The sequence below is a fragment of the Drosophila grimshawi genome, unplaced genomic scaffold (assembly GCF_018153295.1).
Source record: "Drosophila grimshawi isolate 15287-2541.00 unplaced genomic scaffold, ASM1815329v1 contig_311, whole genome shotgun sequence".
Lineage (NCBI taxonomy): Eukaryota > Metazoa > Arthropoda > Insecta > Diptera > Drosophilidae > Drosophila > Drosophila grimshawi.
Genome location: NW_025063098.1, coordinates 1538905 through 1551682, shown reverse-complemented (window position 1 = coordinate 1551682; position 12778 = coordinate 1538905). Strand labels below are relative to the sequence as shown.

Sequence of the window (12778 nt, the reverse complement as noted above, 5' to 3'; positions counted from 1 at the left end):
GTTCACGGAAACACCCAATAATAATAAAATCCATAAACTAATTAAGAAAAGTCTTTGACCTTTAAATTTCAATTCCATTATCTAAGCTAGCAGCGTCAATTAAAATACCGTTTTTTTAAATAATTAAAAGACAGTTTCAATCCCATTATCAATCACAATTATGCAACTATAAATAATAGCGATAATAGAACCTTTGATCTCAGTGGTCTGGCGTGTGTCTGGCCAGTGCCAAACCAGTTTCAATCAAATCGAGCGAGTCATGTTTGGAACGGAATTAAGAAATGCTCAACTCGCCAACAAGGTGTCAAATCTAAATTGACTTTGATGTCAAAACACCAACCGGAATTAAGTTGGCTGCCGCTGGCTAGAAATCAGCTATAAGTGCACTAAGAAACTAAGTAAAACAATAAAGATATGTTTACTAAAGTGAAGATTGAAATCAGTTAGCTACAAGAAATGATACATTGTTTGTTGATCGGATTAGTTAATTTTCATGGCGATTGCTCGGAAGTGTACCAAATGGAGTTGTAACTTGACTTTGGTATTTCAATGTCGCACCAAATTTAGTTGGCAACAGTTTGAGTTTAAAGCATTTCAACGGGGAATGTGGGCATAATCGCTTGTTGATATTCAGAGCGTATCCTGTTTGAAATTAAAAATAATGTTTTTAAAATCACTTTAACATTTATTTTTCAATATTAAACTAAGTATAACGAATCAGTGCGAGATATAACAAAATTAATGATGGTAAACAGCAGCTGGAGCAGCATAGTGGGCAACTGGAGCCACAGTCTTTACCACAGCGGGGGCGGCATAATGGGCAACGGGGGCGGCGGCAACGGTCTTCACAATGTTGAGGGGTTCACGGTTGACCACAGCATTGAAACCGTTGATGGAATCGGCGGTGTACTGGACGGTGCGCTTGTAGCCATCGGCATCGATCAGCGAGTACTCGCCACGGACCACATCACCATCGCGCTCCTCCACCTGGCTCTTGGAGTCACCAGAGAGGGAATCCTGCACATCGTAGGCAAATTTGTACTGGGGATGAGGATCGTATTCCTCGGCAGCCTTGGTGATCACATGCTGGGCGACGGCAGCCGGTGCGGCGTAGTGGGCCACAGCGGGTGCGGCATGGTAGACCGGAGCGGGTGCGGCATGGTAGACCGGAGCGGCGGGCAGGAGACCGGCACTGGCGGCAGCGATGAGAGCGAAGAATGCGACGAACTAGGAAGGATATCGAAGGGTGAAATATGAGCTTGAAAATGGCATGTAACAAATAACTCGAAGTCGTACCTTGAATGCCATTGTGTCTGATTTGAGCTGGGCTACTGTTGAGAGCTGAGAGCGAATTGAACTGTGACTGCTGCTGCTGCTTGCTGTTGGCTTATATAGAGCGACCCACTACCAACTAACTGCCGAATCGGGATTGCGTCTTCGTAGCCGAAGTTGGGTAATTAGTGCAATTCACTTATGCTAAATATGTGTGGTAAATGTAACATTGAGTCCGAGTACATTGTATAATGGTATATGTATGTATGTATATTTTGTATACTTTATGTGTAGTCATCTTAATAAACCAAATTTATTGGGGGTGCTGAAACTGGTTTCGGTTGTAAGGCTGCATAAAGTTGCAGTGGTATATATAATATACAAATGTTTCAACTTGCGATCACCACGACAAATTGGCATATTAAAAGTATTTATTAATATATTTAAGTCAATCAAACCGTTAGCAATTCGCAAGCATTAAATCATTGTCTATAATAGAGACCGCGGCTATAATTTAACACATTTTTAATACATATTTATTAATATTATTCATTTGTTCCAAAAATAATTTTTTATCTTGTACATTTTAACCGTAAATAAATGTTTTGAATTTGAAACCATTCGTTTCTTTTTATATTCAATTCATATAAGTATATATTTTACGATTCAATTTTATACGTATTAAATTAATTTGCATACTAAAATCGATCAATTTCAAAGGTATATATGCAATAACTGTAAACGGTCTTAGCCAAAGGTAAAGAGTAGCATATATAAATAATATGCAGTATGGGTTTTTAATGAAATATTACGATTTAAACGAGTGTTCGACCTGGAGAACTGAAGAACGTACGTGACAATTATACGTGACTAGATTCGACATCATCCATCCTCAATGGACTTTCAATACCAATATTATCAATGTGTGGTTGCGAAGCGCCAAAAATGAATTCGAATTAGGTGTCATCAATGTCACCGAGTTGACTATATAACATTATGGCCAGCACTCGGCCAGACATTCAGTGTTCAGCTGCTGCTTAGGACAACACCAAGTAACTCTCCAATCCAAACCCAACGAAATGGCTTACAAGGTACATAAGAAGGCATGCTGCCTCTTTGTGGATTACGCTGGATAACTCAATACCCTCATCTTCACCATTCACAGATCGCATTCGCACTCGCTATGCTCGCCGTGGCCCAAGCGGCAGTGCTGAGAACTGTGGCACCCGTTGCCGTAGCACCCGCACCCGTTCTGGCCAGGACCGTTGAGCTCGAGGAGGTTGACCCGCATCCCCAGTACTCCTACAGCTACGATGTGCAGGACACTCTCTCCGGCGACTCCAAGGGTCATGTAGAGGAGCGCGATGGTGATGTAGTTCGCGGCGAATACTCCCTGGTCGATCCCGATGGCTTCAGACGCACCGTTACCTACACCGCCGATTCCATCAATGGTTTCAATGCCGTCGTGCGCCGTGAACCCCTCGTTGCCGTTGCTGAACCTCTGGTGAAGGCAGCTCCCGTTGCCGTTGCAGCACCCCTCGTCCGCTCTGCTCCAGTTGCCGTTTCAGCGCCCCTCGTCCGCTCTGCCCCACTTGCCGTCGCCGCGCCCATCGTCCGCTCTGCTCCAGTCGCCGTTGCAGCACCTATTGTCCGCTCTGCCCCACTTACAGTGTCTGCTCCTCTTTTGAGGGCTGCTCCTCTGAGATATACAGCGCCAGCTTTTGCCGTGAGGAACTTGTAAGCTGACTGGAATTGATTTGATTTCAATATTATGGCTTTGAAAATAAATGTGATGTTTTATAAAAAATATTGCTGTTTATCTTTTTTGTTAGAGGGACAAGCAGTTAAATACTAGACATCTTCTAGGAATCGAATTATTAGGAAATAATTTAACAAACAATGCAATTTAGTATATTTCAAAAATTACTTTATTTGAAGAATAAGATCTCCACATCGTTGAAATATTGAAATATGAAATATTGGCATTGTTGAACCATATGCCACCCAACTTGCAAGGCCAATCAATCCAATTAGGTTGTAAGTATTTTTATGCAGTTAATTCGATATAGCCGTCAAGGTGAAATTGTGAAAGCGATAAACAGACAAATTGCCCGCGGTCAAACAGCAGCAATTGGAGAAGGTGTGGCTGTAGTACGATTGTGTGGTTGTCGGTTCGTGTGTTGGACACCACTTACCTATGACACTAATCTGCACACATTTACATGTCGCAGTTATTGCATAAATATATTTTATACTTATGTATGCCCATTCGTAATTACCACGCGCGCAGTCGATAAATCGGCAATAATAAATACGAGTGACAAAAATTGTATTGTAAATAAGCGAAAAAAAAATATATATATTTTTATTATTATTTCAAATCGTACGTTACACTTCGAGTATAAAAACGGATTGGTGTGCAGTCTGCAAATCATTCCACAGCTTCACTGCTTTCGTATCACTATTTGGATATTCGTACAGCGTCCCAACCTCATTCGCCATGGCCTTCCAGGTAAGCTCTACCATTCAAAGTGGATTCTTGAGTCCTTTATTTTATGTGTGTACATCAACTTTCAGTTCTTTGCCATCCTTGCGCTCGTTGCCGCCGTCAGCGCCGGAGTTCTGCCCGTCCAGCAGGTGTATCATGCTGCACCGGCTCCAGCTGTCGCCTATGCTCATGGCCCAGTGGCCGTGGCCCATGCCCAGCCCGTTCTGGCCAAGCAGGACGATGAGTACGATCCCCATCCCCAGTACAAGTTCGCCTATGATGTGCAGGATGCCCTTTCCGGTGACTCCAAGAGCCAGGTGGAGGAGCGCGACGGTGATGTGGTCCATGGCGAGTACTCGCTGGTGGATGCCGATGGCTTCAAGCGCATCGTTCAGTACACCTCTGATCCAGTCAATGGCTTCAACGCTGTTGTCAACCGTGTGCCCCTCGATCATGCGAAGACCGTTGTCAAGACTGTTGCTGCCGCTCCAGTGCCCCTTTCCTACCATCAGCTCCACTAAGTGGACCGACAATCAGCTATTTGATGAAGCCATGTTAATGTCCCTAAATTGAATAAATTGTTGCATATTTCTAAGCCTATAAAAAATCAGAGTTTCTGTGTGGATAGGAATTTAATCAAGTATGATTGTCAAATTTTAATATTTGCTTACTCACACCTATATTTTGCAGACAATGCCTGGCAAGAGATTTATAAAGGACAAAAATAAGTATCATTGCAGGATTAAGCCAATCAGCAAAGATGGTTAATTTGAAATTGTTGGGTTTTAAAGCGACAAAGTGATGTACTCGGTTTGGCGGTTAGACTAAGAAGAACTTTTATTCAATGTATTCTTAAGTTGGGGTATCGAGCGCAGTATCGATTTCCCTGTTATTAGTAATCGGAATGTTGTATTGATATTTTACATATTTTCAACACAAATAACTCAAGTAATAAAGCCTCAGCTTTATTCCCATCCTCATTTGTTTTGGAAGATTCCGCATTTCCCAAACATGATTACAAAATCACGTATTCAACAACATCAATTTACATCTCCATTATAGCAACTGAAAGATCTCGGTGCGTAACTACTTTGATGCACTAGCAACTCTATACTTTAAATCAATTTCGGACAGCTCTGAGGCAGATTGCACGCTTCCAACTCATTATAGCAAATTGAACTACCCACATTTACCATCTGCCTGGTGCCGTTTACATTTACACCAATCACCGCAAATTGATGCGTATTGACGTATTCGAATATCATTGAAAACATCGTGCATGCATGTAAGTAATGCACATGCAAACCCCATATTCAAAATTCAATACGATTGCCAGCAAACAAGTTAAGGTCAGAGTTTTGGTTTTGGGCCTTTCGCCAAATGCAGCAACGCCCAAAGCTGCGAATGTGTATTACAGAATGATTTATATGCCAATATTGTCTTAAATCGCTGCCATTGTCTTATCGACAAGATAGTAACGACCAGATAAGGAACAGGCCACAGCTCTTTGACTTTTACCTTAACATCTGTTCCATACATCCAAATATGCCAAGGCATGGCCCGCCTCGCTTGTCCTCCACATGCAGCTGGCGACAAGTGACCAGCGATTTCGAGTGTTAAGGTCAAAGTCAGGTTTTATGGTTAATTACCTCGTATGAGCAACACTTGAAATTTGTCCAGCCACAGCTACCCGATGACATGTTCGTGTCTCGCGCTAGTTCCCACAAGCCTGAAGCGCGGGTACTTTCAGCAGTAGCCGCTAACTAATAAAAAAAAACAGCCGAGTATTTCGGTTAGCCATAACAGTTACAGTAGCAAACCGTTGCTATCTGGCAACACAAATGCGCAAGCGCATAGCCCCAGTCGAGGTGGCCCATAAAACCACAAGGCGAGTTAAACAATGCGCGTAAAAACCAACACTGAGCATAATTATTGGGCGTCTTTCCACCACGAACACAAATTGCAACGCAATGTATTACACAGGAAACTATGCTACATATGTGGGAAATCTAACAACTCTGAAAATTCATGTAAATATAATATTTTTAAAATTCAAATTTAAATGCAAAATTAAAAAAAAAAATAATTAAAATTAATTTTGTTTAATTTTGGAATAAAAGAAGCCTGAAATATTCGTATTCAAATTTATTTATTACACGAGAAATTATGGGAAATACAAAAATCTGAAAATTCATTTTTTTTTAATTAATTTTTAACTCAAAACGAATCTCAAAAAATTTTTATTTAATTTCTTAATAAAGAAAAAAATTGGTAGATTCTTCTTTGCTACTTATAATTTATAAGACAAAGAGTTTGTGAAAATTTGCATATTTAAAAGTTCAACAAATCTAATCAAATTTACTTTTATTATTATTTTTTTTTTTTAAATATTAAAAACAACAAAATATGTTAAAAACGCTCTTTTATATATGATGCCCTTCCTTGCTAAACTATCTTAAGCAAAAATTAATTTGATTGATTGTAATCAATTCGCAGTCATTTTTTAACAAAAAGTTATTAATGATCCACCAACTGGCAACACAAAACACAAAAACAAAGTTACTTGCAACTTGTTTTGGCTTTACCGTTTTAGCCGCAAGTCGCGTTCTCGGCCAACACACGGTGAATAAGTTTTTTTGTTGTTTTTGTTTTTTTTTTTTGGTTTCTCACGTGATTGCTGCCGTGAATCATATGAATGTTTACATTTACAATGTTTAACTTGTTTTTGATTTTGCTTTCGGTTGATTCTTTGTTGGCTCTTTAATGTGGTGCATTGGTGAACACGACCTTGAAATTTGTAAACACTGGCGAGGGAAAGTTAATTCACTCAGATTGTGCATGTAATGTTTTTTAATTTCTTTGGAAGTATTTTTCATTTTCAATTGCTTGTGATTACTTTTAGTTGAGCCAGTCCCATTTTGGCTTAGGCTTCCGTGAAATATTTTTAAGGTATCCAGTCACCTTGTACAGGAGAATCAGAGAATTCTGGAAAGCCCTTAATGCCTACTTAAAATTTCCATTTCTAATTCTATAGAAATTCCCATTCTTTATTAATATTATTAATCAATTTGTATTCCAAAGTGTAATTTCAAATGAGGAAAAATCGCAATTGTTCTATGACATCACATTCTTTATTCAATAACAACTAACGGCAATTATCAGGTCGGGCGGCACCTATTTGTCATCTAATAGGCGTACGAGATAAGTGGAGAGGCGAACTGCGTCTTGACGATGGCTGGGCCAGCGGCGACCAGAGGAGCGGCCTTCACAATTGGTGCCGGGGCAGCTGCGTAGGCGAAAGGAGCAGCAGCCGCGAGGGGAGCGGCGTGCACAACTGGTGCCGGTGCGGCAACGACGGGAGCAGCGGCAACAGCGGCGACCAAAGGTTCACGGCGCACCACAGCATTGAAGCCGTTGATGGGATCGGCTGTGTAATCCACAATGCGACGGTAGCCATCGGCATCGTTCAGCGAGTACTGGCCCTGGACCACGTCACCATCACGGGTCTCCACCTGGGTCTTGGAGTCACCGGAAAGCGCATCCTTAACATCATATCCGTAGGTGTATTGGGGATGAGGGTCGTATTCCTCCACCTGGGCAACGGCGGCCAAGGGTGCGGCGACGGGGACAACACCAGCGCTGGCCACGGCGATGCAGGCGGCGAAGAGGATGGTGAACTGCAAGAATACGGAACACACGTTTAATTCACTTATTCCACTTGAGCACGTCTCTAAGGACACCAGTTCTTAGTTTCATCTATTTGGCGATATATTTTTGTTTTTTTGATGGCAAGGGGAGGATGGGATGGCTTACTTTGAATGCCATTGTTTGTTTGGTTTACTTGGGTTGCTCTAGATACCGTAATTGGTGTTGAACTGATTTTAACACAGTCGAACTGCGGCTTTTATACCTCGCTCGAGGCGATGTGCCCGAATTCGTAAGCAAATGCTTGCACTTGCGTCACAAAACGTTGGCGACAATACCAAAATACAAAACACAAAATACCAATACTAAAATACCAGACGAGTAAGACTAGAAGCACCGAACCGAACGTGTAGGTGGTGGTCGGTGGGAGGAGAAACAGAAACAGTAGAAGGAGGGCGGACGGGCGGTCAGCCAGCCGATCGTCCCAAGCACATTATTAACCAAGGCTAAGCGCACAAGTGACAAAGGCAACAGCAGCAATGACGATGACAACAACAGCAACAGCAGCAACCACAACGATAAAGGCATAATGCCTTCTTGATTGAATTGGTCCCACTCGAGCCGAATTAATATTGGCCTCAGATACTCAGAAGTCGCATACTCAAGCGTCGTCTACTATGAGCCACTAATTCGATGCGATCGCTCATTTGTTTTCGCTTTCGAAAAACACACACACAACAAATACACACACACACACACACACACCTCGCACACACAGTTCCATTATGAATAATAACGTATGCAGCGCATGCGCAAATGCATAACAACGGTTTTTCAAATTGACTGCCGTGCACTTGCATGCACACACACACACACACAGACACATACCTGTCCCAGGTGTACCCCCTCCCCACATGATCAGCCAGACACGACCTTAAAATTGTATGAGTATTAGGTGCTGGCGCTCCATTTAAGCTCTAATTGGATTTGAAATGCGTGTTTTTGTTGTCGCCACCTTCCAACTTCCGACGAGGGACCCCTCTCATTAAACGTAGAAACGTAACCTGAAACTTGCACAAGATATGGCGATCAACTGTACATAGACGTAATTTTGATTACGCTACGCTCATTATAATTCTTATTTCTGAAGGCATTTTCAAACACAATTCAATACCCGAATACTCACAGTTCGCTCTTTAACAGGATTATTTCTTTTCAAATAGTCTGAATTCTAATACAAAAATGTTTGTAATACTTCTTATAAATAGGAAGCTTTGAATAGAGAGTTTTAGATATTATACTCAAAAAGTAATATGTACTTAATTGTTGTTCATATTTCCTACAAACCAAAAAAAAAAGTATCCAGTGGGAAGATGGAAGTTCGCGACTGTGTAATGCTCTGTTCAAAGCGACAAAACAGTTAACAGTTGCTTAGACGCAGAGTCAATTATAAACAAGGATTCGTGGTTTATTAGTTGAAGAAGATTCTTTACAACAGATACCATTACGTGACTACAATTCTAAAATTTGCAGAGATTCAGAGTTCCTTTTAGATGTGCGTAGGGTTTGGGTCACATATATATGGATACAAAAATAAGTAATATTCAAAAAGCTTAAAACTTATCACTAAAATACTTTCTATCAATTCACATTAACATCGAATTTATTTGAATACAAAAACATAAAACAGTTATTTATTATGACATCAGACTTTGCCTCTCCCTTTAGTGTTGGAACACATACGAAACGGTTTGTGGATGTGCAACGTGTATCGGTGATTTCAACAGCGCTGGCACGTGATGGGAAACATAGGTGGGGGCTGGAGCAGCCTGAACCACATGTGCCACTGACGCGTGGTGGATCACAGCGGTGGGTGTCGCATAGTTTCTAACGAGCACTTGTTGGACGGGCTGTTTCTTGGCCGCAAGTACAGGTATTTTTACCTGCTTAGCCACGACTGGGACGAGAGCCGCAGCAGAAAGTGGTTCACGTCGCACCACTGCACTGAAGCCATGCTTAGCATCGGCTGTATAGTCCACAATGCGTCGATACCCATCCGCATCATTCAATGAGTATTGACCCTTTACCATGTCGCCGTCACGTGTTTCCTTCTGGGACTTGACATCTCCACTAACCGCATCTTGTACATCATAGCCAAAGGAGTAGCGAGGATGCGCATCGAAGGTGTCTTCACTGCTTACCGCCCGATTGGGCAGCAATCCAGCGCTGGAAACAGCAATCAATGTGGCAAACAAAAAAATCTATTTGTGGAATTATTATTATTCTGTACATTTCATAGTTAGCAAATATAATCTCTTACCTTGGTAAACATAGTTAGCACTTGAGCAGAGAATATTCAACGTTTTGTCCTGTTGATAGCTGAGCTGAGCTGACACAACTGCTCTTCAGATCGCCAGACGCTTTATATAGGCCACGCGAACACTGGACCCAGGTCAAGCGCACACTAACCCAATGCCACACTTGAGTGCCACAATACCAGTTACCGTCCTGTGAGCTGATAAACACTTCAAGGTCAAATTTGGCTGCTGCTCGCCAGACCTCCAGGCTCGCGCCTAATTGGAGACGATCTCAACGAGTTTATCAACCATCGACAGGTTTTTGGAGTAGCTTGGTCTTGTAATTGCCACTTACAACGAGGCAACGTGAAATGATGCTGCTGTCACCTTAGCAACATTCGGTGTACCAATATAGTTGCATTTTAAATTACAGAAAGGAAAAACAACAAAGAAATACATTTTTGTATTTATTTATTTGTTTTGGTGAATGGTTTTCTGATAGGCTCTTAAGTCCATAAGTAACTCGTAACTCTCACATGATTTTTGGTATATATGTTTTTCGAAAAATAATAATTTTTAATCCGTGGCCCTTGAAAGTATTTAATTGATTTTAATTCCAAGCGAAAACATCCCCCGTATGATCTCCTTGACTCAACAAAGCCTATACCTCTTTTCAGACTAAATATGCCAACCTCAACTTTATTTATTTATTGTTTTGATCCTAAAAGTATGCCATACAATGTGTAATTGTTTAGTACGTCCCATAGATGGCGCAACAAACACATAGAAAAAGAGTGGAATAACACAAGAATATACAAATATATTATATGAAGTACAAATAATTTCAAGTATCTACCTACTTTAAGAAGCGCATCGAAGGGGTATGAGAGTATATACAAAATCTTGTTTTAATTTGTAGTTTTAATGTTTGCATCCAGATTATGACACATATAGGGACACATATTATTTATGTTGTATAACATAAACCAATTACCAATCTCATGTACATTTATTTGTATTGCTTTGTTTAGATTGCATCGTCCTCGAGCAACCAAACATATTTATTATAATTTAGTACCTCAAACATATATTTATGTTATTACCACTCACAATGCTGTTTCATTAGTTTAAATTTTGGTTTATGTAGACCGATTTTCTCCAGTTCTTTTCACAGCACTTACCCTCTGCTCTATTCCTGAGATACGATATCATTTTTGTAACATTGATTCACATCAACAAATTTTTGAGTGAAACTTCGTATAATTTATTCCGATATGCTGCCATGTTTCATGTTCTCCGCCATGTTGGCAGCATTTTTATGTCCGGTAATTGAATTTGTGTAACAACACGCTCTTTTTATCCTCGGTTAGCATCTGTACAAGTTTGGCAACTGATGAGTTAACTGCAGCATAAGAGCATATGGGATTTCATTTCGGTCCCCTTAATGCAGCTGCCCTGAGACAAACAAACAGGGGTTGTGCGGGAACCCAATCGGTGTCTGCGCCACACCGTCTCCATTCCCATTGGCTTATTTCACTTCAGTAGCGGATAAGAGGTGTATCTCTAGTTGTCTCGCTCTTACCTTATCCGCGTGCAAAATGAAAGAAACTCGTGAATCGCCCTCGTATTAAAGTGTTTGGCTTTATTTTAAGCGTGATGGCTTTTCATAAATTTGCATTACAATAAGCCAAGGTCATTTGTACATCTATTGACAATGTAAACATAATAATAACCAAATACATTTATTTAGCGGCGAGTTAGTTACTTTTAGACTAACTCAAATTAAGATAACTATAATTGTAGATAAACTCTATATTTTTCATGCCTAATGCAGCAAAGGGTAAATTACAATGCCTGGGAACCACTTAATTCGATAAAAAAAAAGCCATTTTGCAATCTACGATAAGATAGCGTTACTTTTTTATACATATTGCACTTATATATGTACATATGCAGGCAAATGTGTCTAACTCAAATTTTCCCCTAACAAAATTCTACAAAATTATCCATAACTCCAAACTCATATCTCTATAACTCGGACCAAAATGTTGTTTGTTGGATTAAATTTTATAAATTATACAACTCTCTTTAAGTCGATTCTATTTTGTAGATAATATTTATATAATGCATCGAAGGGTGAGAAAAAATCGGAAAAATGAGATTTAGCTTCAGATGAGTTTTACAAGAACCTTATCAATATTTCTAATATTTAATAATATTGATTACAATATATAAAACGTGGTTTAGATTAAAATTAATGTAAAATCCCAATTCCTTTACGAAATTTTGTCCACCTATACGAAAATATTGGTAAGCCATTCGATATACCAGATACATATATACACATAATAACTGTTGAAATGTATATATTTTATTGACTTACTTTCAAACGTTACTTCATGCAGCTCAACACCAGGCAATCGCAAGGTGTCTTTATCAATTTATTAGGTTGCAATTTATAATATTTTAAATAACATAGCACCAATAGCTTAATGGATATTTAAAAGCTGTCTTTTTGTATTTAATTATTAAATTTTATTCGTACTGAAGAAGGTTTTATACCCGAGGTTTTGACATCGGTCGAGTAAGTCCAATGGCAAGGTAGAGACTCGTTAAGGATGAATATGTTGCAATCAGACATTCGCCAGCTTGACCTTCGTGTTTCTCCAGTTTCTGTAAATAATAATCATAATAGATTATATTTTGGTTTTGCATAAATACTTTATTCCCTGCTATAAGAGACAAGAATACATGTCTTCCACGAAAACCTTTTTAGAATTCAGTTCAACATGTGCGCATACATACACAGCACAAAAAAGATGTAGAGAATCGTTTGTAAGACTGCCCTAAATTAATTTATAACACAAAATGTTTGTAAATCTCTATCAATCATTGGAAAGTGCATTGTGATTTTGTGCATAGAAAAACAATTCTTTGGCTGCACTCTGAAGCGATTTAGTTGTGATGAATTTATGTCCCAATTAAATATTTTGAGCAATAATAAGCTTAAAATCATATTAACAAAAAATACACAATGAGAACGTCTGGCCGACATGTAATTACATATTCAATTAGA

The 12778-nt window shown here is 39.8% G+C and overlaps 5 protein-coding genes across 5 annotated transcripts; 2 read left to right on the top strand and 3 right to left on the bottom strand.

The window, feature by feature from the left end:
• Positions 1-717: 717 nt before the first annotated feature.
• On the bottom strand, positions 718-1308 carry LOC6563167 (larval cuticle protein A2B). Its single transcript, XM_001990632.2, has 2 exons — positions 1297-1308; positions 718-1227 (listed from the first exon to the last, which is right to left on the bottom strand). Exons 1-2 carry the CDS (start codon positions 1306-1308, stop codon positions 739-741), a joined length of 501 nt encoding a protein of 166 aa, XP_001990668.1. The 3' UTR covers positions 718-738.
• A 1043-nt stretch (positions 1309-2351) lies between these two features.
• On the top strand, positions 2352-3013 carry LOC6564144 (larval cuticle protein A2B). The gene is made up of 2 exons (XM_001990633.1): positions 2352-2363; positions 2438-3013. The coding sequence occupies exons 1-2, from the start codon at positions 2352-2354 to the stop codon at positions 3011-3013; spliced, it is 588 nt and encodes a 195-aa protein (XP_001990669.1).
• A 755-nt stretch (positions 3014-3768) lies between these two features.
• LOC6564145 (larval cuticle protein A2B) lies at positions 3769-4281 on the top strand. The gene is made up of 2 exons (XM_043214906.1): positions 3769-3784; positions 3850-4281. The coding sequence occupies exons 1-2, from the start codon at positions 3773-3775 to the stop codon at positions 4279-4281; spliced, it is 444 nt and encodes a 147-aa protein (XP_043070841.1). The 5' UTR covers positions 3769-3772.
• Positions 4282-6869: 2588 nt separating this feature from the next.
• On the bottom strand, positions 6870-7622 carry LOC6564146 (larval cuticle protein A2B). The gene is made up of 2 exons (XM_001990635.2): positions 7574-7622; positions 6870-7437 (listed from the first exon to the last, which is right to left on the bottom strand). Exons 1-2 carry the CDS (start codon positions 7583-7585, stop codon positions 6946-6948), a joined length of 504 nt encoding a protein of 167 aa, XP_001990671.1. The 5' UTR covers positions 7586-7622; the 3' UTR covers positions 6870-6945.
• A 1476-nt stretch (positions 7623-9098) lies between these two features.
• On the bottom strand, positions 9099-9982 carry LOC6564147 (pupal cuticle protein Edg-84A). The gene is made up of 2 exons (XM_001990636.2): positions 9726-9982; positions 9099-9666 (listed from the first exon to the last, which is right to left on the bottom strand). Exons 1-2 carry the CDS (start codon positions 9735-9737, stop codon positions 9130-9132), a joined length of 549 nt encoding a protein of 182 aa, XP_001990672.1. The 5' UTR covers positions 9738-9982; the 3' UTR covers positions 9099-9129.
• Positions 9983-12778: the final 2796 nt, after the last annotated feature.